This window comes from Thalassophryne amazonica, chromosome 8 (assembly GCF_902500255.1).
Source record: "Thalassophryne amazonica chromosome 8, fThaAma1.1, whole genome shotgun sequence".
In the NCBI taxonomy this organism is placed as follows: domain Eukaryota; kingdom Metazoa; phylum Chordata; class Actinopteri; order Batrachoidiformes; family Batrachoididae; genus Thalassophryne; species Thalassophryne amazonica.
Window position 1 is genome coordinate 64,666,502 of NC_047110.1, and position 25,644 is coordinate 64,692,145.

At 44.1% G+C, this 25,644-nt stretch overlaps 1 protein-coding gene across 1 annotated transcript in view; it reads right to left on the reverse strand.

Annotated features, from left to right (window-relative positions):
* Positions 1 to 25,644, reverse strand: part of alpk3a (alpha-kinase 3a) — a 45,100-nt gene extending 19,456 nt beyond the window's left edge. The window contains exons 1-4 of the mRNA XM_034176517.1: positions 25,375 to 25,644; positions 22,656 to 22,777; positions 15,378 to 15,495; positions 13,555 to 14,830 (exon numbers count right to left, since the gene is read on the reverse strand). Of these exons, the coding sequence (XP_034032408.1) occupies positions 13,555 to 14,830; positions 15,378 to 15,495; positions 22,656 to 22,777; positions 25,375 to 25,514 (1,656 nt within the window). The 5' untranslated portion in view covers positions 25,515 to 25,644. The remainder of the gene's footprint in view (positions 1 to 13,554; positions 14,831 to 15,377; positions 15,496 to 22,655; positions 22,778 to 25,374) is intronic.

Below are 25,644 nucleotides of genomic sequence, written 5' to 3' on the forward strand. Positions count from 1 at the left end.
TGGGCAAGCACGCGGGCAAGCACGCGGGCAAGGTGCAAAGCATGAGATCCGCCAAGTCTCCCAGGCTTCGAAAACATAGCCCGCAGGGTATGTTCCATCCAGGCACGCAGGGTCCTGGCTGCGCAATGTTAACATCTACTTTACAAAATGGATGCATGCCACAGACATTGCACATTACAATATTTCATTTGCACACCCCAAACGGGATAAACGGGGGGTGCAGTCCAGGACATGTCAGCAGGATTAGACATGACTGACCATTGTGAATATCTCCTGACCGTGATTAGACTGTTCCGAATGCTGCTTTGAAGCCATGAGAATATTTAGAACGCAGTATTTGGTGGACTGGGAGGGGTATGGACCCGAAGAACGCTCCTGGGTGAAAAGGAGCTTCATCCTGGACCCGGCCCTCCTGGCCGATTTCTACCGTCGCCACCCGGACAAGCCTGGTCGGGCGCCAGGAGGTGCCCGTTGAGGGGGGGGTCCTGTTGTGTGGGCCGCCAGAAGAGGAGGTACTGCTGGCCCACCACCAGAGGGCGCCCTGCCTGAAGTGCGGGCTTCAGGCACGAGAGGGCGCTGCCGCCTCACAGGAACAGCCGAGGTGACAGCTGTCACTCATCAACTATGACAGCTGTCACCGATCATCTACACTTCACCCCGGATAAAAGCAGGATGACACCTCCACCACGTCGCCGAGATATCGTTCTCCTACGGAGGTAATACTCTCAGCCTGAATATTCCAATATTGATTCCAGTAGATACATTGTTGCAGCTGTCTCCCCGGAGGACCGGCGTGGGCTGCGACTGCTTCGTTCTGCTTTCCGTCAGACAAGTGTTTGAGACAGGAGCTGCACGAGTGTGTTAGAGGTGGAATTCCCACCGTTGTTGTTACTGGGTGTACACACACCCACACTTGACTGTCTTTGCTCTTCGCCAGCAGTACCAGATCCGACACGCGGAGACGGTGGCCACCTGGGGGACTCGGGACCTGGCGGCTCCAGTATCCTTCGGGTTCGGTGGCGGAGGAAATCGTGTGGTTCCGGTTCTTCTCTTGACGGGCGTCTCCTATCGTCGAGCCTGCCCACACGACACCTTTATCCATTGACTTTGTATTTATTCTATAATCTGCTGTGTGTGGTTGTGGCATTCACAACAGTAAAGTGTTCAAATTTAACTCCTTCTATTGTCCGTTCATTTACGCCCCCTGTTGTGTGTCCGTGTCACTACACTTTCCCAACAGGATATCTCGGCCAGCGTCATGGACTCCGAGGGGCGTCACCCAGCGATTGAACGGCCAATGGGAGGGCAAGGTGCACAGGCGTCTGCAGGAGGCGTGATTGGTGTGTTGCAGCACATCCTCACCGCCTTTATGGCTCGGTTGGACCAGATGACCGAGCAAAACATCCTCCTGAACCGCAGGGTGGAGGCTCTCTCCGCACAGGTGGCAGCGAGCGCTCAGGGTGCTGCTGCAGCTCCTCCTCCTGCCGACCCTGTGCAAGATATGAATGTTCCAGTGGTCGTTCAACAACCCCTCCCACCATCCCCTGAAGCATACATAAGCCCCCCAGAGCCGTACGGAGGTTGTGTGGAGACGTGCGCAGACTTTCTCATGCAGTGTTCGCTCGTTTTTGCACAACGTCCCGTCATGTACGCATCCGATGCTAGTAAAGTAGCTTATGTAATAAATCTGCTTCGAGGAGAGGCACATGCTTGGGCTACGGCGCTTTGGGAGCAAAATTCACGGCTCCTTCATACGTACACTGGGTTTGTGAGGGAGTTCAAAACCGTGTTTGATCACCCTAACAGGGGAGAGACCGCTTCAACTGTGCTGCTGTCAATGAGACAGGGACGCCGGAGCACAGCCGCTTATGCAGTCGACTTCCGCATTGTGGCTGCGAGGTCCGGCTGGAATAACGCTGCGCTCCGCGCCGCCTTCGTAAACGGACTGTCGTCGGTCCTGAAGGAGCATCTGGTGGCCAAGGACGAACCGCGGGAATTAGATGGGCTTATCGACCTTGTTATACGGATAGACAATCGGTTGGAGGAACGCCGTCGGGAACGAGACGACGGGCGTGGCCGGGCACGCGCCGTCCCTCTTCCTTCCGGGTCCGAAAAAGGTCCGCCCTTCCCACGCTCCATGGCCTCTATGCCCCGTGTGGCTACAACTCCCCCTGCTGACGAAGCTATGGACACGAGCAAGGGCCACATTCAGACCATCGACTAGACAGAGGAGGCTTCCCCGCGGGGCGTGTTTTGTTTCTGGCTCAATTGAGCACCAATTGAGAGACTGCCCCGAACGGTTAAAACACCTACGCCCGCCCCTAGAAACTGGGCTTAGGGTGGGCCAAGACATTCACGTGGGACACACGCATATTTCCACACGGCTCCCAGTTACAATCCTGAGTGGGGATTTAACCCTTCAGGCCCCAGCACTGGTAGACACAGGGTCAGAAGGGAATCTGCTAGACAGCAGATGGGCCAGGGAGGTAGGGCTCCCTCTGGTGGCGCTGCCTTCGCCATTGCAGGTGCGAGCACTAGATGGCACCCTACTCCCTTTAATCACACACAGGACACTACCTGTAACCCTGGTAGTGTCTGGGAATCACCGGGAGGAGATAGAGTTTTTTGTGACTCCCTCTACCTCCCGTGTGATTCTGGGGTTCCCATGGATGCTAAAACACAATCCCCGGATTGATTGGCCGTCCGGGGTGGTGGTACAGTGGAGCGAGACCTGCCATCGGGTGTGTTTAGGATCCTCGGTCCCTCCCGGTTCCCAGGCTAAGGAGCAGGTCAAAGACCCTCCCAATCTGTCGGCGGTGCCGGTTGAGTACCACGATCTTGCTGACGTTTTCAGCAAGGATCGGGCACTCACCCTTCCCCCGCACCGTCCGTACGATTGTGCCATTGATTTGATTCCAGGCGTGGAGTTCCCGTCCAGCAGGCTGTACAACCTCTCACGTCCTGAACACGAATTGATGGAGACCTACATCCGGGACTCCTTAGCTGCCGGGCTGATCCGGAACTCCACCTCCCCGATGGGAGCAGGTTTCTTTTTTGTGGGCAAGAAAGATGGCGGTCTTCGTCCATGCATTGATTATAGGGGGCTGAACGAGATCACGGTTCGCAACAGATACCCGTTGCCTTTATTGGATTCGGTGTTCACCCCCCTGCATGGAGCCAAAATATTCACAAAGCTGGATCTTAGGAACGCATATCACCTAGTTCGGGTCCGGAATGGAGACGAGTGAAAGACGGCATTCAACACCCCGTTAGGTCATTTTGAGTACCTGGTCATGCCGTTCGGCCTCACTAACGCCCCCGCGACGTTCCAAGCTTTGGTAAATGACGTCTTGCGGGACTTCCTGCACCGATTCGTCTTCGTGTATCTGGACGATATACTCATTTTTTCTCCGGACCCTGAGACTCATGTACGGCATGTACGTCAGGTCCTGCAGCGGTTGTTGGAGAACCGGCTGTTTGTGAAGGGCGAGAAGTGTGAGTTTCATCGCACCTCTTTGTCCTTCCTGGGGTTTATCATCTCCTCCAACTCCGTCGCCCCGGATCCGGCCAAGGTCGCGGCGGTGAGAGACTGGCCCCAACCTACGAGCCGTAGGAAGCTGCAACAGTTCCTCGGCTTCGCAAATTTTTACAGGAGGTTCATTAAGGGGTATAGTCAGGTAGTTAGCCCCCTGAAAGCCCTGACCTCACCAAAAGTTTCCTTCACCTGGTCGGATCGGTGCGATGCCGCGTTCAGGGAGTTGAAACAGCGCTTCTCGACTGCACCCGTCTTGGTGCAGCCCGATCCCAGTCGCCAGTTTGTGGTTGAAGTGGACGCCTCTGACTCAGGGATAGGAGCCGTGCTATCCCAGAGCGGAGAGACCGATAAGGTTCTTCACCCGTGTGCCTATTTCTCCCGCAGGTTGACCCCAGCAGAACGGAACTATGACGTGGGCAATCGAGAACTCCTAGCGGTGAAAGAGGCTCTTGAGGAGTGGAGACACCTGTTGGAGGGAGCGTCGGTGCCATTCACGGTTTTTACTGACCACCGGAACCTGGAGTATATCAGGACCGCCAGGCGGCTGAACCCCAGGCAAGCCCGCTGGTCACTGTTCTTCGGTCGTTTTGACTTCTGAATCACCTACCGCCCCGGGACCAAGAACCAGAGGTTGGATGCCTTGTCCCGGGTGCATGAACATGAAGTCAAAACCGAGCTGTCGGATCCACCAGAACCCATCGTACCGGAGTCCACTATCGTGGCCACCCTTACCTGGGACGTGGAGAAGACCGTCCTGGAGGCCCTGGCACAGAGCCCGGATCCCGGAACAGGGCCAAAGAACAGACTATACGTCCCACCAGAGGCCAGGGCTGCCTTCCTGGACTTCTGTCACGGGTCCAAGCTCTCCTGCCACCCAGGGGTGCGTAGGACCGTGGCAGTGGTCCGGCAGCACTTCTGGTGGGCATCCCTGGAGGCTGACGTCCGGGCTTACATCCAGGCTTGCACCACCTGTGCCAGGGGCAAGGCGGACCACCAAAAGGCACAGGGACTCCTTCAGCCGCTTCCTGTGCCTCATCACCCCTGGTCCCACATTGGTCTGGATTTTGTCATGGGCCTCCCGCCATCCCGGGGGCACACCACCATCCTCACGATAGTGGAACGGTTCTCCAAGGCGGCCCACTTCGTGGCCCTCCCGAAGCTCCCGTCGGCCCAGGAGACAGCAGATCTCCTGGTCCACCATGTCGTACGTCTGCATGGGATACCAACAGACATCGTCTCAGATCGTGGTCCCCAGTTTTCCTCGTAGGTTTGGAGAAGTTTCTGCTGGGAGCTGGTGGCCACCGTGAGCCTCTTGTCTGGGTATCACCCTCAGACCAACGGACAGGCTGAACGGGCTAACCAAGAGCTGGAGCAGGCCCTGCGATGTACCACATCCGCACACCTGACGGCTTGGAGTGAACACCTGGCCTGGATCGAGTATGCGCATAACAGCCAAGTGTCCTCTGCCACCGGCCTCTCCCTGTTCGAGGTGTGTCTGGGGTACCAGCCCCCTTTGTTTCCTGTGGTGGAGGGAGAGGTCGGTGTACCCTCGGTCCAGGCCCATCTGCGGAGATGCCGTCGGGTGTGGTGCACCGCCCGTTCGGCCTTGTTGAGGGCCCGGACGAGGGCTAAGACCCATGCAGACCGTTGACAGTCCCCGGCCCCCGCATATCGGACCGGGCAGGAGGTGTGGTTATCCACAAGGGACATTCCCCTCCAGGTGGATTCCCCCAAGCTGAAGGACCGGTACATAGGGCCCTTCAAGATCCTCAAGGTCCTCAGTCCCGCCGCAGTGAGGCTCCAACTCCCGGTCTCACTGCGGATCCATCCAGTTTTCCACATTTCAAGATTGAAACCACATCACACCTCACCCCTCTGTACACCCGGTCCGGCACCGCCTCCTGCCCGTATCATCGACGTGGAGCCGGCTTGGACAGTGCGCCGGCTCCTGGACATCCGTCGAATGGGCCAGGGTTTCCAGTATTTGGTGGACTGGGAGGGGTATGGACCCGAAGAACGCTCCTGGGTGAAGAGGAGCTTCATCCTGGACCCGGCCCTCCTGGCCGATTTCTACCGTCGCCACCCGGACAAGCCTGGTCGGGCGCCAGGAGGCGCCCGTTGAGGGGGGGGTCCTGTTGTGTGGGCCGCCAGAAGAGGAGGTACTGCTGGCCCACCACCAGAGGGCGCCCTGCCTGAAGTGCGGGCTTCAGGCACGAGAGGGCGCTGCCGCCTCACAGGAACAGCCGAGGTGACAGCTGTCACTCATCAACTATGACAGCTGTCACCGATCATCTACACTTCACCCCGGATAAAAGCAGGATGACACCTCCACCACGTCGCCGAGATATCGTTCTCCTACGGAGGTAATACTCTCAGCCTGAATATTCCAATATTGATTCCAGTAGATACATTGTTGCACCTGTCTCCCCGGAGGACTGGCGTGGGCCGCGACTGCTTCGCTCTGCTTTCCGTCAGATAAGTGTTTGAGACAGGAGCTGCACGAGTGTGTTAGAGGTGGAGGTGGAATTCCCACCGTTGTTGTTACTGGGTGTACACACACCCACACTTGACTGTCTTTGCTCTTCGCCAGCAGTACCAGATCCGACACGCGGAGACGGTGGCCACCTGGGGGACTCGGGACCTGGCGGCTCCAGTATCCTTCGGGTTCGGTGGCGGAGGAAATTGTGTGGTTCCGGTTCTTCTCTTGACGGGTGTCTCCTATCGTCGAGCCTGCCCACACGACACCTTTATCCATTGACTTTGTATTTATTCTATAATCTGCTGTGTGTGGTTGTGGCATTCACAACAGTAAAGTGTTCAAATTTAACTCCTTCTATTGTCCGTTCATTTACGCCCCCTGTTGTGGGTCCGTGTCACTACACTTTCCCAACACAGAATGCAGTTAGAGGCCACCTCAACTGCCATTTGATATTTTTCCACCTCAAACACATCCCGAGAGTTGAGTGCATGTGCTCTGCATTCGGGCTGGCTGACTGCTTGGAGTGTACTGCTGTCGGAGGTTTTCGATTGGACCTTGACTTTGCCCTAATGGAGGCCGAATTCCCATTTGGACGGCATTCTGGCTCATTCTGCCTCTAGTGTGATGGGGGTGTTAAACAGGCAAAACCTTGTGAGAATCAATGAGTTGCTGTTGAGATGCGTTTGTGTACTGTAGGTCCTGTGTAGAAACACAAACCAGTCAAATCAGTGTGCAGAGCATATTAGGATAAATTAACATGAGGTTCACAAAATTCACAGTGACTAAATAATAATAATAATAATAATAATAATAATCATCATCATCATGATCATCATCATCATTTAAAGGAGCCCAAATGTAGAGATGCTTCATATGGCATGATTTTGGTGTTTTCCCCTTATCACGGCATGCTGCCTTTCCTCTACATTTTTCATCATGTTTGTGGGAGTTTTATCTAGCTACACAGTTTTGTCTTACTAACAGGCTCTTCAGCATTCAGCAGCAACAGGGGACTTGAACCCACTGATCTTTCAGTTAATGGACAACCTTCTACCAGCATTAGTCACGTCGTGACACATTTACAGTGACTACTTGGAAAAAAATAAACTTTCAGCTTTCAATGGAAGGAAATTGGTATCACATTCGGTGTGGAAAAAAAAAAACTTTTACAACATAAGGCTCTTGTGACAAAACAGTTTTCACATCACTTTGACTTCTTTTAGTTTGTCATCTCTATAACACAGCAAAACATGGGAACAGTTGCAGTTCCATATGTTAACCCTAAAAATGTGAATCAGCTGCAAATCATGAATATTATACATACAACCCCTGGCAAAAATTATGGAATCAACGGCCTCGGAGGATGTTCATTCAGTTGTTTAATTTTGTAGAAAAAAAAGCAGATCACAGACATGACACAAAACTAAAGTCATTTCAAATGGCAACTTTCTGTCTTTAAGAAACACTATAAGAAATCAGGAAAAAAAAATTCTGGCAGTCATCTTTATAAATCTCATTGGAACGGCACCAAACAAAAGTTCAAGCATCATCACCTTGCCCAATGCAGATTCGAGATTCATCACTGAATATGACTTTCATCCAGTCATCCACAGTCCACGATTGCTTTTCCTTAGCCCATTGTAACCTTGTTTTTTTCTGTTTAGGTGTTAATGATGGCTTTCGTTTAGCTTTTCTGTATGTAAATCCCATTTCCTTTAGGCGGTTTCTTACAGTTCGGTTACAGACGTTAACTCCAGTTTCCTCCCATTCGTTCCTCATTTGTTTTGTTGTGCATTTTCGATTTTTGAGACATTGCTTTAAGTTTTCTGTCTTGACGCTTTGATGTCTTCCTTGGTCTACCAGTATGTTTGCCTTTAACAACCTTCCCATGTTGTTTGTATTTGGTCTAGAGTTTAGACACAGCTGACTGTGAACAACCAACATCTTTTGCAAGATTGCATGATGATTTACCCTCTTTTAAGAGTTTGATAATCCTCTCCTTTGTTTCAATTGACATCTCTCGTGTTGGAGCCATGATTCATGTCAGTCCACTTGGTGCAACAGCTCTCCAAGGTGTGCTCACTCCTTTTTAGATGCAGACTAACGAGCAGATCTGATTTAATGCAGGTGTTAGTTTTGGGGATGAAAATTTACAGGGTGATTCCATAATTTATTCCTCAGAATTGAGTGAGTCCATATTTTTTTTCCCTCGGCTTGGTCTAAAAAAGTAACCGTTACTGACTGCCACAATTATTTTTCCTGATTTCTTATAGTGTTTCTTAAAGCCAGGAAGTTGCCATTTGAAATGACTTTAGTTTTGTGTCATGTCTGTGATCTGCTTTTTTTCTACAAAATTAAACAACTGAATAAACATCCTCCGAGGCCGGTGATTCCATAATTATTGCCAGGGGTTGTATCACAATATTTGACAAGTGGGTAGTGCTGACACAGTGACTTTAGTTCCCACTCTCACATCACTTTGAGACCATGGATATGACTGAAGCCTGATCAGTGTACTGCGGCACAGTGTAAAATAAAGGACAAAATACGCTTCTTGACTGGAAAAACAGACATGTCTTTGGGGAAACTAAATACAATCCAACATTCTTGTAACAAATATCACCATATCAGGTTCTGTAATTTTAGTTGTATTGGGTTCTGTCATATTCAGCTTTGCCCCAAAACAGAAAGAGGTTATTGTACTTGCCATTTCTATCTGTCTGCAGCAATACCTTCACAACACAAGAGCAATTTCATTAAAACTTGCTTCATAAAATAAGTGGTCCCTCTGTTTACAAAACAGGTCATGCCAAGTTTATAGGTCTAAGGTAAAAGTCAAGGTGAAGTCAGAAGCCATTATCTACTGTCCATAGCAATATTTTCAAAATGGAAGCATGGAAATGTCTAGGAGAGATGGCAGTGGAGTTTCTAACCAGTTTGTTTAATAAAATCTTGGAAAGTGAAAGGGATGCCTGAGAGGTGGAGACGAAGTGTGCTGGTTCCTATTTTCAAGAACAAGGGTGATGTGCAGAGCTGCAGTAACTACAGAGGCATAAAGTTGATCAGCCACAGCATGAAGTTATGGGAAAGAGTAGTAGAAGCTAGGCTTAGAAAACAGGTGAAGATCTGTGAGCAGCAATATGGTTTCATGCCGAGAAAGAGCACTGCAGATGCAATGTTTGCTCTGAGAATACTGTTGGAGAAGTACAGAGAAGGCCAGAAAGAGTTACACTGTGTGTTTGTGGACTTAGAAAATCTTATGATAGGGTGCCAAGAGAAGAGGTGTGTTATTGTATGAGGAAGTCTGGAGTGGCAGAGAAGTATGTTAGGGTAGTGCAGGACATGTACAAGAATAGTGTGACACCGGTGAGATGCACAGTAGGAATGACAGACTTATTCAAGGTGGAGGTGGGATTACACCAAGGATCAGTTCTGAGTCCTTTCTTGTTCACAATGGTGAACGATAGGTTGACGGATGAGATCAGACAGGAGTCCCCATGGACTATGATGTTTGCAGATGACATTGTGATCTGTAGTGAGAGTAGAGAGCAAGTAGAGTCTAGATTGGAGAGGTGGAGATATGGTCTGGAAAGCAGGGGAATGAAAGTCAGTAGGAGCAAGACTGAGTATAGTGACTGAGTGTGTGAATGGGAGGGAGGACATACAGGTGGCTGGTGTGACAGAGGAAGATACAGAGGACAGAAACAGTTGATCTGCTGTGGCGACACCTAACGGGAACAGCCAAAACAAAAAGAAGAAAAGGAAGAAGATAAAATTATTTGACTGTCCTCTTGCAACACAGATCCTCTCATGGGCAAATGCCAAAGTAAATCAGAGGTCATCTTCTACTGTAGTACCTGTGGCAATATTTGCAAAATGCAAAGAACAGTTTCAATAAAACTTGGTTGATAAAGTGTGTCCTTGTACAACACAGGTCAGGTCAAGGTCATAGCTATAAGGTTAGGGTAAAATCAGAGTTCATCATCGAGTGTCTGAAGTGACAAATGTTTCAACCCTCTTAGCTGGCAGTGGTCAGAAAGATTGACATATATCATGAGTAAAATATTTTCATTTTTTAAAATGTCACAAAATAATGCAATCTAATAAGAGAGCAAAATAAACTATTTTCAAAAATGAAGATAAACTCTATTTATCTGATCAATGACTGCACATTTTTAATTTGGATTATTATCCGACGCAATCAAATATGGCCATCGGGTATTGCGAAGGCTTTGCGTCCATCCGCAGTCTGTCTGTCTGTGCTCAGCATAAGTCCAGTCCTATTATTGCCAAAGTCTTAAAATTCAGAGGGAACATTCTTGGGACACAGACCTTGGACAAGTTCAAAGATGGCTAACCTTGACCTATTTTAAGATGTGTTTTAAGAGGTTAAAATGTCACATTCTGTTTCAATCTGTTCAGGTTTTTTTTGAGCGGTGGGGGTGACAGCCAATCAGTAGAGCTGCACTGTGACATCAGTGGCAGGTCTGTCTAAAATCACTTCATTTATGTTTTTATATAACATGTTTCTCATATATTATGTAAAAGCTAGTGAAAAATAAACACTTCTAAAACTGAAAATGCTGTTTTTGGAACCTAGTAACACCTCTGAAGTGATTTACAAGACATTTCGCTGACTTTAGCGTGATGACGTCACAGGCTGGTTTAGCTAGCTGCTCCTCTGGAGCAAAATTGTGTACATTAGCGTGCACACTAACTTTCACTAACTCAAAGCTAACTTTCACATCAGGGTGAATGTGAGGCATTATTTGTAAAGTGCTTTGAGCGTCTGATGCAGATGGAAAAGCGCTATATAAATGCAGTCCATTTATTTCTATGCAATTAAATTTGTCTCATTAATACCTGCAAGTGCACAGAGGGTGATGTGATGTACAAATATTACTTGATTTGCACAACTTCTGCTCTTGTCAAAAGCTCATGTACATGCACATGCAAAGCCTCCTGCAGATGCCGTTAAAACTTAAATATTGTTTTTGATTGTTTGATTGATAGATGGGCTTTATTGAACATGTGCAAACTGCATGTAAGACAATAGGATCTTAATAATCAATTACACCAGTGCAAATTATAAAGAACACAATGCTCATACGGCCGAGGGTATTTTAGCATTGCGTTCTATTTTTTAACTACCACAAACCATGATTTAGGTTACAATCTTCAAAAATTATTACTCATTGCCACTAAGTTCACCATTTATGCTTCCTTATACAAATATGATGATGATGATGATAAAGATGATGATGATAATAATAATTTTATTGTACTATGATCATTTATTTCATTGCCTACATTTACATGTAGCTCAACAGTGAGTGGTGTGTCTTATTTGAAAGTTTCAGACATGCAGCTTATTCATCCTTGAAGCATACTAACTCTAAAATGGTCATCTTTAGTCATACAGTAGGCCCGTCTTTTGTCTGTGGGCTGCACAGTGCTTCGAGTATAACATGACAGTGTTAATCTCCCACACGTGAAACATAGGAAACGAATGAATCGATTCTCAGAGCCCCATAGCGACATGAAACTAATGCTGTCTTCCTCTCTCTCGTCTCGATGAGGAAGAGGTTTATTTTAAGATATGGGGGAGTGAGGAATGTTTCCAATGTGTCAAGTCCCGCCTTTCATGCTGAAACCTGCCGCACAACTCTACTACCGTTCACCGGCATCACATGCACGGCTCTCCGGCCCTGTTTGTAATGTGAGACCTCCTGACATTTGGGTTTCATCATGATCTCTGACGCACTGTTCCCGCCCCCCAATCACAGACAAATATGTCAGATATTGTTCATCCTTTCTCGAAGTGTGATGTGTAAAAGTGGTATTTATGAGACACATGGTCCCTATGGTTCCCAGTTTTTCTCACCCTATCATGTTGTGTTACAATGACGCATTAAAAGACTTTCACATGACTCAGATAACTTGTTCTCAAAAATTGCTGGAGTCACTCAGTGTTTTAACACTGTAAATTTTCTGCTCTACTGTCCCTCTAAGATGACATCTGTAGTTCTCAACATGGAGTGTTTGCATTCTTATCAATAGCATTTCCTCAGTGTCACCAACAGTGACTGGACTTGATTACAGTTTATTATTTGGACTTGAAGTAGCTCCTCTTATGCTGTATCTCAAGGAACAGAATGGGATATTTGTTGACCAAAGGGTCACAGGTTCAATCCCCACCCATGCTTCTATCTGTGTCATGTCCTGGAGTAGTGGGGGCACCAGAGGTTTTTTCCTAGCTGGGGCTATGATTACTGTTTGGCACTGGAAAAGCCTGTAAAATAAAATAACAATGTGTCTCCTTTCCAGATTGCATCCAGATATAATACTGACCCGATTACAATTACATGTGAGGATGCAATCTGCGATATGCTGAAAAACACACACTTGAACTTTCCATCTGAAGGTCAACATGCTTTGCCTCACATTCATTCATTCACTCACAAACATAATGTTAGAGTGGTATGTGAGGCGCTATAATGGGCCACCTTTTGGTGTTTTAATCTCTGTATTGTTGCTTTCTGGTGCTATTCTCGCCATTATTCTGTCACTGTCCATATTAATAAAATGCTATTATTTTTCTCCATGTTATCTGGCTAATCTTGCTCCTCATTTCATGTAATATAACTTCCTTTTCTGGTCTTCCACATTTTCGAGTGTCTGTACTTCCACGTTTAATTGTTTGCGTGCTTATGTAACCGCTATTAAGTCATTCCCTTATAACCAGATTTGGTTCATCCTGCTTTCTCTCATTACAGTTGCAGTGCTTATTTCCAATGTTTTTGCCTTCCTTTTGCAGACCTTTGCTGCTGTCCTGTGTTCCTAATTTTTCCTGCTGTTTTGGAATGATCACACTCAGAGCTTTTTGTTACTAACCTTTGCCTGTTTTTGGATAACTCAGAAAGACTGTTACCTGTTGAACACCTACTGCTTGTCTAAGACCAAGCCAGTAGTCAGAAATTTTTCTGCACTGACCTTTTGTGGACAGCAAATTAGTTTTTACTTGTCTTATGATGTGGTTCTCTGTGTTGGGGTCCATTGCCAAACATTTGCAGGTACTCACCTGCGCATAGGGAGCAACTTTGGGCTTCAGGCACATGCCCAAGGATCCTTTGGTCTTAAGTCCACCACTCTGAACCCTAAACCATAAACCCCCAATGACTAATCAGGTGATCTACGAGTAAAATCTGTGCATTTACGCCATGAGTTATGCGCCCACTTTCAAGATATTTGTTTCCTTCCTGTCTAGTCCTACACTGGTAACAACATCCCATGCCCACAGATAACTCACCTGCCTTCAGTCTATTTTTGAGCTTGATCTAATGAACCATTGACACCCTGTTTGCTAACTGTCTGACACTTTGCCCAATCTTAGATGTTTACTGTGAGTGACTTTACTGCAACAAGATTACTCAGTGCTTCAAGTGATCACTATGTCCAAGAGCTTTCTTTGGAGTCAGCCATTGCGTTAACTTCAGCATATTTGGCATCTCTTTCCACAATGCAAGACCACTCGATTTACCTTGAATTCAACCTGAAGCCTGGTCACTGGTATTTCTTCATCTGCATCTCTGCTGTCTGCTTCCACAGAGACTTCCATGTCTTCCACGGAATAATAGACTTCAGGGATCCTCTGTGTCATTGGATCCTCGATACTCTCAGGGAGCAGTTCATGGACTTGTGGGAGGTCTGATTGCAAACCACTGTCTTCATGTTCATATGCTGCCAATGAATCTGATGACAATGACTGTTCTATAACTGTGATCTCTGAGGGCTCCTTTGATTTATCTCTGTCTACGGGTGCAAAATGCTCTGTCAGAGGCTTGCACTCTTCAGGAATCCACTCGGATTGTGGCTGAAATGACGGTGGTGTTTGCGACCGGGCAGGATAATGCTTTTTCACCTGATTCTCAGTGTGTTCACGAGAGACCTTCTTGCTTTTGCCAAAGAAGAAGTCTTTGACTGTGTGGAGCATGGAGGAGATAGATGTCTGTAGGTTGTGGTGTTCGTGGTCTTTATGAACCTTGCTGTGATGTTTCACTTCCGAACCCTGTTTGGTATGAGCTACTGTAAGCGGCAGCTCTGGCTGCCTTTCATTTCCTTTTTCTCTGCCAATGACAAATTCTTGTTCTCGCCTTGTCTCTCTTTCACACTCTTCTTTTTGTTTGCTCTCTTGCTGATCATCTATTCCATCACTTGTAAAATGTACGCCCACCTCTGTAGATGTCTCCCCTTGAGATAGGTTCTGTTGCTCCTCAGCCTCCTGTGATTGGAGAGTCTCTGCCAGAAACTGGGCCAAACTGAATCCTCCATCATAACAGTTTTCACTACCTTTCCCGATCACATGGCTTCTGCTGATGCCACTATTAATTCCAACTTCAATACCATTTGCGATTTTCATTTTCTTTTTGGCCGAGCTGTTCACTTTGTCTACACCATTTTCTATGGATGTTTGTTTGACTTCTGATGTTACACCATTTGTTTCAGCAGCAGCTCCCTTCTGCATTGTGGCCTCCTGGAGTGATGCAATTTCCTCTGATGGAACTGGTCGCTTCCTTTGACTACGTTCAGGGCTGCTCAGCGGTTTCTCTTTCTGAATGTTTCCTTTACCTCCCATCTTCATCTGTTCCTCCAGCTCTTTTTTCTTCTTCTCTGCTTTCAGCTTCAGTTTTGAAAAGAACCGCTGATGGATCATGTACTCGTTCATTATACCAACTTCCAAAACCCCCGAGCAGGAGACAATACCTTTACTATTACTGGCTGACACCTGATAAATGGCAGCATCATCCAATGTGCAGCTGAAACAGAAAAATTTAAAACAAAAAAACATGCACATGTCAAAACAAAATATCTACAGTGATAAATACATTCATATAAAATGTACTATCAACATGTACCATAATTAGAAATACAATACTGTGTAAAAATCTGGATTAATAATAATAAAAAAACAACTGCTGCAAAAATAATCATAAGCTTCTGCATAATTTATGATAAACACTGCTATAAGTAAAGACAACAGACAATCAATATTTCACTTGTCTTTAAAGTTAAAATTTGATTATTTTGAGTGAACTATCTCATGGCTTCCCATGAAATTCATGTTGACCAATTCAAGTGCCTTAATGTACATTCTTTAATAAACCACTTTCTTGAACAAAAACAGAAAAAAAACACAAAGTGAAATGAACATTTAACTCTTTCAAATTTTACTCTTTGCTGACACACTAATGAAATAGGTCAGAAATTACACCTAACTTCACAATAACATATCTTGAGAGGGGATAAAAATAATAAGGTGCTTAAGACTTTTGCACATTGTTTAATTACAGTTGTTTGACATACTTGTAAATGTGGAGGCTGTGAAATTTCCCATTACGTCGAATCTCATACTTTGGGAGTCCGCAATACCGATCCAGTTCCATATCGTCTTTATACCATTTCAGCTCAGGAGCTGGGTAACCTAAAAACATGAATAGAATAGAAAGAAAACAATTTATTGTGTCAGATTTACGTATGAATATTACACATTTTGCATCATAGTGTGACTGCAATTGTGAAAGCAGTGATCAGTCACTATGCTTGCTATACAAAGGCCTCATCTAAAGAGATATTCTGGGCTGTATACAGTCAGGTCCATATGTATTTGGACAGCGATGTGCTTTTTTTGTGTGTGTAATTTTGCCTTAGTACACCACTACAATGGAGTTGAAATAAAACAATCAGTATGTGGTGGTGGCAGTAGTGTAAACTGTCAACTTTAATTCAAATCTTTTTAAATTTTATTTATTTTTACATAAACTATTATCAATCAATCAATCAATTTTTTTATATAGCGCCAAATCACAACAAACAGTTGCCCCAAGGCGCTTTATATTGTAAGGCAAAAGCCATACAATAATTATGTAAAACACCAACGGTCAAAACGACCCCCTGTGAGCAAGCACTTGGCTACAGTGGGAAGGAAAAACTCCCTTTTAACAGGAAGAAACCTCCAGCAGAACCAGGCTCAGGGAGGGGCAGTCTTCTGCTGGGACTGGTTGGGGCTGAGGGAGAGAACCAGGAAAAAGACATGCTGTGGAGGGGAGCAGAGATCGATCACTAATGATTAAATGCAGAGTGGTGCATACAGAGCAAAAAGAGAAAGAAACAGTGCATCATGGGAACCCCCCAGCAGTCTACGTCTATAGCAGCATAACTAAGGGATGGTTCAGGGTCACCTGATCCAGCCCTAACTATAAGCTTTAGCAAAAAGGAAAGTTTTAAGCCTAATCTTAAAAGTAGAGAGGGTGTCTGTCTCCCTGATCTGAATTGGGAGCTGGTTCCACAGGAGAGGAGCCTGAAAGCTGAAGGCTCTGCCTCCCATTCTACTCTTACAAACCCTAGGAACTACAAGTAAGCCTGCAGTCTGAGAGCGAAGCGCTCTATTGGGGTGATATGGTACTACGAGGTCCCTAAGATAAGATGGGACCTGATTATTCAAAACCTTATAAGTAAGAAGAAGAATTTTAAATTCTATTCTAGAATTAACAGGAAGCCAATGAAGAGAGGCCAATATGGGTGAGATATGCTCTCTCCTTCTAGTCCCCGTCAGTACTCTAGCTGCAGCATTTTGAATTAACTGAAGGCTTTTTAGGGAACTTTTAGGACAACCTGATAATAATGAATTACAATAGTCCAGCCTAGAGGAAATAAATGCATGAATTAGTTTTTCAGCATCACTCTGAGACAAGACCTTTCTGATTTTAGAGATATTGCGTAAATGCAAAAAAGCAGTCCTACATATTTGTTTAATATGCGCTTTGAATGACATATCCTGATCAAAAATGACTCCAAGATTTCTCACAGTATTACTAGAGGTCAGGGTAATGCCATCCAGAGTAAGGATCTGGTTAGACACCATGTTTCTAAGATTTGTGGGGCCAAGTACAATAACTTCAGTTTTATCTGAGTTTAAAAGCAGGAAATTAGAGGTCATCCATGTCTTTATGTCTGTAAGACAATCCTGCAGTTTAGCTAATTGGTGTGTGTCCTCTGGCTTCATGGATAGATAAAGCTGGGTATCATCTGCGTAACAATGAAAATTTGAGCAATACCGTCTAATAATACTGCCTAAGGGAAGCATGTATAAAGTGAATAAAATTGGTCCTAGCACAGACCCTTGTGGAACTCCATAATTAACTTTAGTCTGTGAAGAAGATTCCCCATTTACATGAACAAATTGTAATCTATTAGACAAATATGATTCAAACCACTGCAGCGCAGTGCCTTTAATACCTATGGCATGCTCTAATCTCTGTAATAAAATTTTATGGTCAACAGTATCAAAAGCAGCACTGAGGTCTAACAGAACAAGCACAGAGATGAGTCCACTGTCCGAGGCCATAAGAAGATCATTTGTAACCTTCACTAATGCTGTTTCTGTACTATGATGAATTCTAAAACCTGACTGAAACTCTTCAAATAGACCATTCCTCTGCAGATGATCAGTTAGCTGTTTTACAACTACCCTTTCAAGAATTTTTGAGAGAAAAGGAAGGTTGGAGATTGGCCTATAATTAGCTAAGATAGCTGGGTCAAGTGATGGCTTTTTAAGTAATGGTTTAATTACTGCCACCTTAAAAGCCTGTGGTACATAGCCAACTAACAAAGATAGATTGATCATATTTAAGATCGAAGCATTAAATAATGGTAGGGCTTCCTTGAGCAGCCTGGTAGGAATGGGGTCTAATAAACATGTTGATGGTTTGGATGAAGTAACTAATGAAAATAACTCAGACAGAACAATCGGAGAGAAAGAGTCTAACCAAATACCGGCATCACTGAAAGCAGCCAAAGATAACGATACGTCTTTGGGATGGTTATGAGTAATTTTTTCTCTAATAGTTAAATTTTGTTAGCAAAGAAAGTCATGAAGTCATTACTAGTTAAAGTTAATGGAATACTCAGCTCAATAGAGCTCTGACTCTTTGTCAGCCTGGCTACAGTGCTGAAAAGAAACCTGGGGTTGTTCTTATTTTCTTCAATTAGTGATGAGTAGAAAGATGTCCTAGCTTTACGGAGGGCTTTTTTATAGAGCAACAGACTCTTTTTCCAGGCTAAGTGAAGATCTTCTAAATTAGTGAGACGCCATTTCCTCTCCAACTTACGGGTTATCTGCTTTAAGCTACGAGTTTGTGAGTTATACCACGGAGTCAGACACTTCTGATTTAAAGCTCTCTTTTTCAGAGGAGCTACAGCATCCAAAGTTGTCTTCAATGAGGATGTAAAACTATTGACGAGATACTCTATCTCACTTACAGAGTTTAGGTAGCTACTCTGCACTGTGTTGGTATATGGCATTAGAGAACATAAAGAAGGAATCATATCCTTAAACCTAGTTACAGCGCTTTCTGAAAGACTTCTAGTGTAATGAAACTTATTCCCCACTGCTGGGTAGTCCATCAGAGTAAATGTAAATGTTATTAAGAAATGATCAGACAGAAGGGAGTTTTCAGGGAATACTGTTAAGTCTTCTATTTCCATACCATAAGTCAGAACAAGATCTAAGATATGATTAAAGTGGTGGGTGGACTCATTTACTTTTTGAGCAAAGCCAATAGAGTCTAATAATAGATTAAATGCAGTGTTGAGGCTGTCATTCTCAGCATCTGTGTGGATGTTAAAATCGCCCACTATAATTATCTTATCTGAGCTAAGCACTAAGTCAGACAAAAGGTCTGAAAATTCACAGAGAAACTCACAGTAACGACCAGGTGGACGATAGATAATAACAAATAAAACTGGTTTTTGGGACTTCCAATTTGGATGGACAAGACTAAGAGACAAGCTTTCAAATGAATTAAAGCTCTGTCTGGGTTTTGGATTAATTAATAAGCTGGAATGGAAGATTGCTGCTAATCCTCCGCCCCGGCCCGTGCTACGAGCATTCTGACAGTTAGTGTGACTCGGGGGTGTTGACTCATTTAAACTAACATATTCATCCTGCTGTAACCAGGTTGATCAATTATTATATCATTTACTAACAGGGACTTAGAAGAGAGAGACCTAATGTTTAATAGACCACATTTAACTGTTTTAGTCTGTGGTGCAGTTGAAGGTGCTATATTATTTTTTCTTTTTGAATTTTTATGCTTAAATAGATTTTTGCTGGTTATTGGTAGTCTGGGAGCAGGCACCGTCTCTACGGGGATGGGGTAATGAGGGGATGGCAGGGGGAGAGAAGCTGCAGAGAGGTGTGTAAGACTACAACTCTGCTTCCTGGTCCCAACCCTGGATAGTCACGGTTTGGAGGATTTAAGAAAATTGGCCAGATTTCTAGAAATGAGAGCTGCTCCATCCAAAGTGGGATGGATGCCGTCTCTCCTAACAAGACCAGGTTTTCCCCAGAAGCTTTGCCAATTATCAATGAAGCCCACCTCATTTTTTGGACACCACTCAGACAGCCAGCAATTCAAGGAGAACATGCGGCTAAACATGTCACTCCCGGTCCGATTGGGGAGGGGCCCAGAGAAAACTACAGAGTCCGACATTGTTTTTGCAAAGTTACACACCGATTTAATGTTAATTTTAGTGACCTCCGATTGGCGTAACCGGGTGTCATTACTGCCGACGTGAATTACAATCTTACCAAATTTACGCTTAGCCTTAGCCAACAGTTTCAAATTTCCTTCAATGTCGCCTGCTCTGGCCCCCGGAAGACAATTGACTATGGTTGCTGGTGTCGCTAACTTCACATTTCTCAAAACAGAGTCGCCAATAACCAGAGTTTGATCCTCGGCGGGTGTGTCGTCGAGTGGGGAAAAACGGTTAGAGATGTGAACGGGTTGACGGTGTACACGGGGCTTCTGTTTAGGGCTACGCTTCCTCCTCACAGTCACCCAGTCGGCCTGCTTTCCCGGCTGCTCGGGATCTGCCAGGGGGGAACTAACGGCGGCTAAGCTACCTTGGTCCGCACCGACTACAGGGGCCTGGCTAGCTGTAGAATTTTCCACGGTGCGGAGCCGAGTCTCCAATTCGCCCAGCCTGGCCTCCAAAGCTACGAATAAGCTACACTTATTACAAGTACCGTTACTGCTAAAGGAGGCCGAGGAATAACTAAACATTTCACACCCAGAGCAGAAAAGTGCGGGAGAGACAGGAGAAGCCGCCATGCTAAATCGGCTAAGAGCTAGTAGCTACGCTAAGCTAGCGGATTCCTAAAAACACGCAAAGTGAATAATGTGTAAATAATTTAGAGGTGATTCAGCAGAAGGAGTGCTTTAGTTAAGGCACGTAAAGATTACACTGGGAAACAAATCGTAATCTAGATAACTAGATCAATCTAACTGCGCAGATTAAACAGCTAACAGATACAGAAAAACACCGCTGTGCTCCGGAACAGGAAGTGATACAATACTGCAGTGAGAGTCAACCACCAGTAGTATTAATCATTTAGTAATTATGGCCATTTGTATATGCACTTCCTTCATTTTCAGAGTCCATAAGTAATTGGACAAAGGAAAAATAAGAATTAACTGAGTGATCAGGGGAGAAGGGCCTTAGTCAGGGAGGTGACCAAGAACCCAATGGTCACCCTGTCAGAGCTCCAGCACTCCTTTGTGGAGGGAGGAGAACCTTCCAGAAGGACAGCCATCTCTGCAGCAATCCAGTAATCAGGCCTGTATGGTAGAGTGGCCAGACGGAAGCTACTCCTTAGTAAAAGGCACATGGCAGCCCGCCTGGAGTTTGCCAAAAAGCACCTGAAGGACTCTCAGACCATGAGAAACAAAATTCTCTGGTCTGATGAGACAAAGATTAAACTGTTTGGTGTGAATGTCAGGCATCATGTTTGGATTAAACCAGGCACCATCCCTACAGTGAAGCATGGTGGTGGCAGCTTCATGCTGTGGGGATGTTTTTCAGTGGCAGGAACTGAAAGACTAGTCAGGATTGAGGGAAACATGAATGTAGACATGTATAGAGACATCCTGGATGAAAACATGCTCCAGAGCGCTCTTGACCTCAGACTGGTGCGACGGTTCATTTTTCAGCAGGACATTGACCCTAAACACACAGCCAAGCTATCAAAGGAGTGGCTTCAGGACAACTCTGTCCTTGAGTGGCTCAGTCAGAGCCCTGATCTGAATCCAATTGAACATCTCTTGAGAGATCTGAAAATGGCTGTGCACCGACGCTCCCCACCCAACCTGAAGGAACATGAGAGGTGCTGCAAAGAGGAATGGACACAACTACCCAAAGATAGGTGCACCAAGCTTGTGGCATCATATTCAAGAAGACTTGAGGCTGTAATTGCTGCCAAAGGTGCATCAACAAAGTATTGAGCAAAGGGTGTGAATACTTATGTACACGTGATTTCTTAATTTTTTTATGTTGAATAAATTTGACAAATAAATAAATAAATAAATAACTTTTTCATGTTGCCATTATGGGGTGTTGTGAGTAGTATTTTGAGGGAGAAAATAGGTTTATTCCATTTTGGAATAAGGCTGTAAGTGCTGTGAATACTTTCCGGATGCACTGTACATAGAAAACATAACACCAGAAAATCCAAACATGGTTATTATATTCATAACTCTGTAACAATTTTATATGGAGAGGATACTTCATGAAATTTTGAACCAAAATACCTAAATGACTATATTTTACATCAGACATAAGTTGATCAACATAGGATAAAAGTGAAAATTCACTCTCCTTGCAAAATTAATGACCATGTCATTGTGACTGACCCATTAGACAATTGCAGGGGATGGATACATGAACATTTCCAAGTCACTGAATAGGGGTTGAACTTTATTTGCATCAATCAGTAACACATACAAACAGTACTCTCTTATAAATCTGTCTGGAGTAGGCAGTTTTCAAAACTTGCTTAATATATCAAGTAGGAGATGAATGAGGAAAGCTACCAAGACACCCAGAAAAGTTAACAGGAGTTATAGGCTTTTGTGGATGTAATTGGAGAAACTGGGGAATGGTACAAAATTGATCTATTTCCAATCAGAGAAGGAGCAGAGAAGGAGCAGAGAAGGCTTTTATAACACCATAAAAACAGAGCTAATCTGGGCTTGAGTCTCCCATGTGCCTTCTGACAAACTGTACCTAAAATTTAACATATTCTTTTTAAGACTATCCTTCTAAATACTGCTTGTTAAACCCCTTGAATTAAAGCTGAAAGTCTACACTACAAGCACATATTGCCTGTTTTATTCCAACTACACTGTGATGGTGTAAAGAAGCAAAATTACCAAAATTGTGTCACTGGGCCACTGGAAAAATAATACAATAAATTGACTATAACACACTGAGATGTTGCAGTGGGCACCAATCTGGCTGTTGCATCATGTTTGTGAACTGCATGACAGAACAGCTGTTACTGTTCAATGAGCTGACAGGAGTGCCTTCCTGCAAAAAAAAACATCCTCAAAAACAAGCCCCAGTCACTAATTTGATGATGAAATTTGGTTTTGCAGTTTGATTTAACAGTGTTTCAGTTATTAGAAAGCAGTGTTGTCGACGGATGTAAAATCCTTTCTTTGTTTTCAGATAAGTCATATCCTGTCTCTTCATATCGCTCACGTTCTCCAACAAGCAGTGAGCACGGGGACGACGTTTGCCTACCTGAAACCACACAGGTGAATTTCACATTGCAGTTTTCCGACACCGCCTTCGATTTCAAGGTGGTATCGAAGGATGGCTGGATATCCTCTGTCAGCTGAGCCATGATGCTGCACAGTGTGCTCCTGAAGGCAAACAACCACAACAAACAACAGTATCAGCTCTTCTTCTTGTTTTCGGAATAAGACAATTCAAATTAGTGACCTCTTCACCGTTGTGCAGTACACTCCAACTGCAGTACTTGCTTTTCAAAAGGAGAAGATGTTAATAGAAGTTTCTGGTAGTGAATAAAAAATGATCACAAGATGACAAGCAAACAAAACTTACCAGGCCAACAGTGAAACTGGTATCGACCACTACGAGTGAACTCAACACTGAACGAAAGTATTACATCACTGTTAAAATGTGTGGGCTTCATTCTGGGAATAAACCAAGAGGTGTTGTTAAGATGTTAGTTGGAGGAGATGTTTTAAAGGTACAGATTATTACCTCAGTGGTCTGTAGTGAGAATACCTTGAATAGCTATTCAGAAAGGAGGCAAATGAAGGGAACTCATTAGTCGCGTCCATAATTAATTGAGTTCTGCGTACATGGAACCCATCAAAATGAGACATTTTAAACAGTGCGCTTATCTTAATTTTGTGGGTTTAAGAGAAACATGGTCAATCTACTTAGTGCATTGGCATTATAGCATTTTGGCTGCTCCTGGCTTAGTGCAGCTAATAACAGAATATTTACAGAGGAATCTTTCAACTGGTGAAACAAGCACCACATTTAGCACAAGCACTCCCTAGACATTACTCTTTTGATAAAAACGACTGGCCACTTGAATTTTCGATAGGCAACCAGTTAGGGGACAATCAAAAAAAATTACACATCAAAATTTAAAGATGCTTCAATCATATTGAAAGGTATAACACAGTATTTATCTGATCATAAATATTTCAAAAAGGCATAGTTTGGACCTATCTATGTCTGAATATTATGGAGTTATGGGATAAAAACAGGAAGAATGGTAAGGATCAATTTCAGTTCATACAGAGGTCAAAAGTTAAAGTTGCTCCACTTTTGGTAAAAGGTGGTGCAAATTATTGGTTGAGCTAAAAGGATTGAATGCTTGGTCTAGAAACTAAAGGTCAAACAATGTCGACATCCATTGGATTCTATGACATGTAACATATCGTAACCCGTAACATCATAACTAAGCATGACAGATGGTGCAATCAATTCCTTTTAAACACCCCATTAACTAAACCAATAATTTGCATCATGTATTATCAAAATTAGAGCAACTTTAACTTTTGATTTGACCCCTGTACAAACTGAAATTGACTTGTCACCATTCTTGCTGTTTTTACCCCATAATCCCGTAACATTCAATCACAGATAATCCAAATTATACCTTTTTGGGGTCTTTCTGATAAAACAAATAATATGCTATAGTTTTCAATATGATTGAAGTATCTTTTAATGTTGACCCATGTGTAATTCTTCAGTTGACCCCTACCTGACTGCCTATTGAAAGGTCAAGTGGCCAATCAGTTTTTTTTTTTTTTTAAGAGTAATGTCTAAGGAGTATGTATGCCAATTTTGGTGCTTGTTTCCAGAAATGAATGATTATTACAGTTATCTGCTCTACTAGCTTGCTTGTGTTCACGACAGCATGTCCAGTATGGAGCCACATGTTGTATCGACACGTTTTACGTTCCTGGTGCAAATCTGGATGTACATGGAGAATGGACAAGTTATCCTCATGAAAAATCCTGCAAAATGGACAAAAGTAATGCACAAAATTTCATACATTTCCCATGTATTGGTCAGCCAAGAGGCTGTGAGGATGTTACAGAAAAACAAGATGGCTGAAATTTATCTTATAGCGTACTTTATTAATACTATTATTGTTCTGACCCTAGCCATAACCCTAACCTGAACTTACATTTCTTAAATGAGAAACACACACTGCAAATGTGTGAAGAAATTCAGAGGAATGCACACCAAATGTGCTTAAATTATCGTATACCATATGAAACACACCATGAGAATATATTTAAATGGGGCATACATGGTATTGAACCAGGGCCCTTTTGTCTTGGAGCAAGCTCATTAAGTGCTTGCATCACCTTGCTGCCTAGTCAATTAACTGAAATTTACTGGGTTAATTTATGGAAATGACTGTGACTTAGATTATGAAATAGCTAAAATGTATTTCCCTCTGCCAACAGAGAAAGATGTAGAAAATGAGATTGTCCCTATTTGTTTGTTTCCTGTGTACAAGGTAACTCAAAATGTAAATGCAATGGAAGTTATTGTGGAGATGGCCCTTGGGTCAGTGTATAGTTGATTAAATTTAAAGGCATATCAGGATGTGATTCAACATCTTTTCTTTTCTTTTACTTCTTTTCAACTCATCTCTTGCAGTAACCGGCCTTATGACATAATAAAGAACTGTGCATATTCTAAGTGAAGACCTGTAGACACAAGCTTATAATCCCTCCTCTGTGGGTTGGAGAAGGTATTAATAGTTGTCTAAAATTACCCAAAAAAATAGTACACATTTATTTGTTTCATGCTGTTTTAATATGATCTGCTTTCCTGAAGTGTTTATATATATATATATATATATATATATATACAGGGGAGTATGCAATATACTCTGGTTTAAGCGAAAAGAGAAAGGCTAAAGTGGTTTGGGTGTACATTACAAGTAGAAGAGGTTGCCTACCTGTTTTCAGGCCGAACATCTGAAATGTAAGTCTTGCGACTTTCTGTACGGCCATTGGAATAGCTGCCCTCATCTTCACTATAGCTGCTTAGTCTCCCATTGCCAGAAAAAGAACGAATCATTGGTCTTCTGGAAGTCATTTTCCACTGAAGCAGTTGGAAAAAAAAATGTTAATATCCAAAGAAATATGTGTCACCAACAGTCAACCGAGGAGTGTCCACAGCTTGATGTCACCACTTCAGAGTCTGACTGTGTCGTCCATGTAAAGCC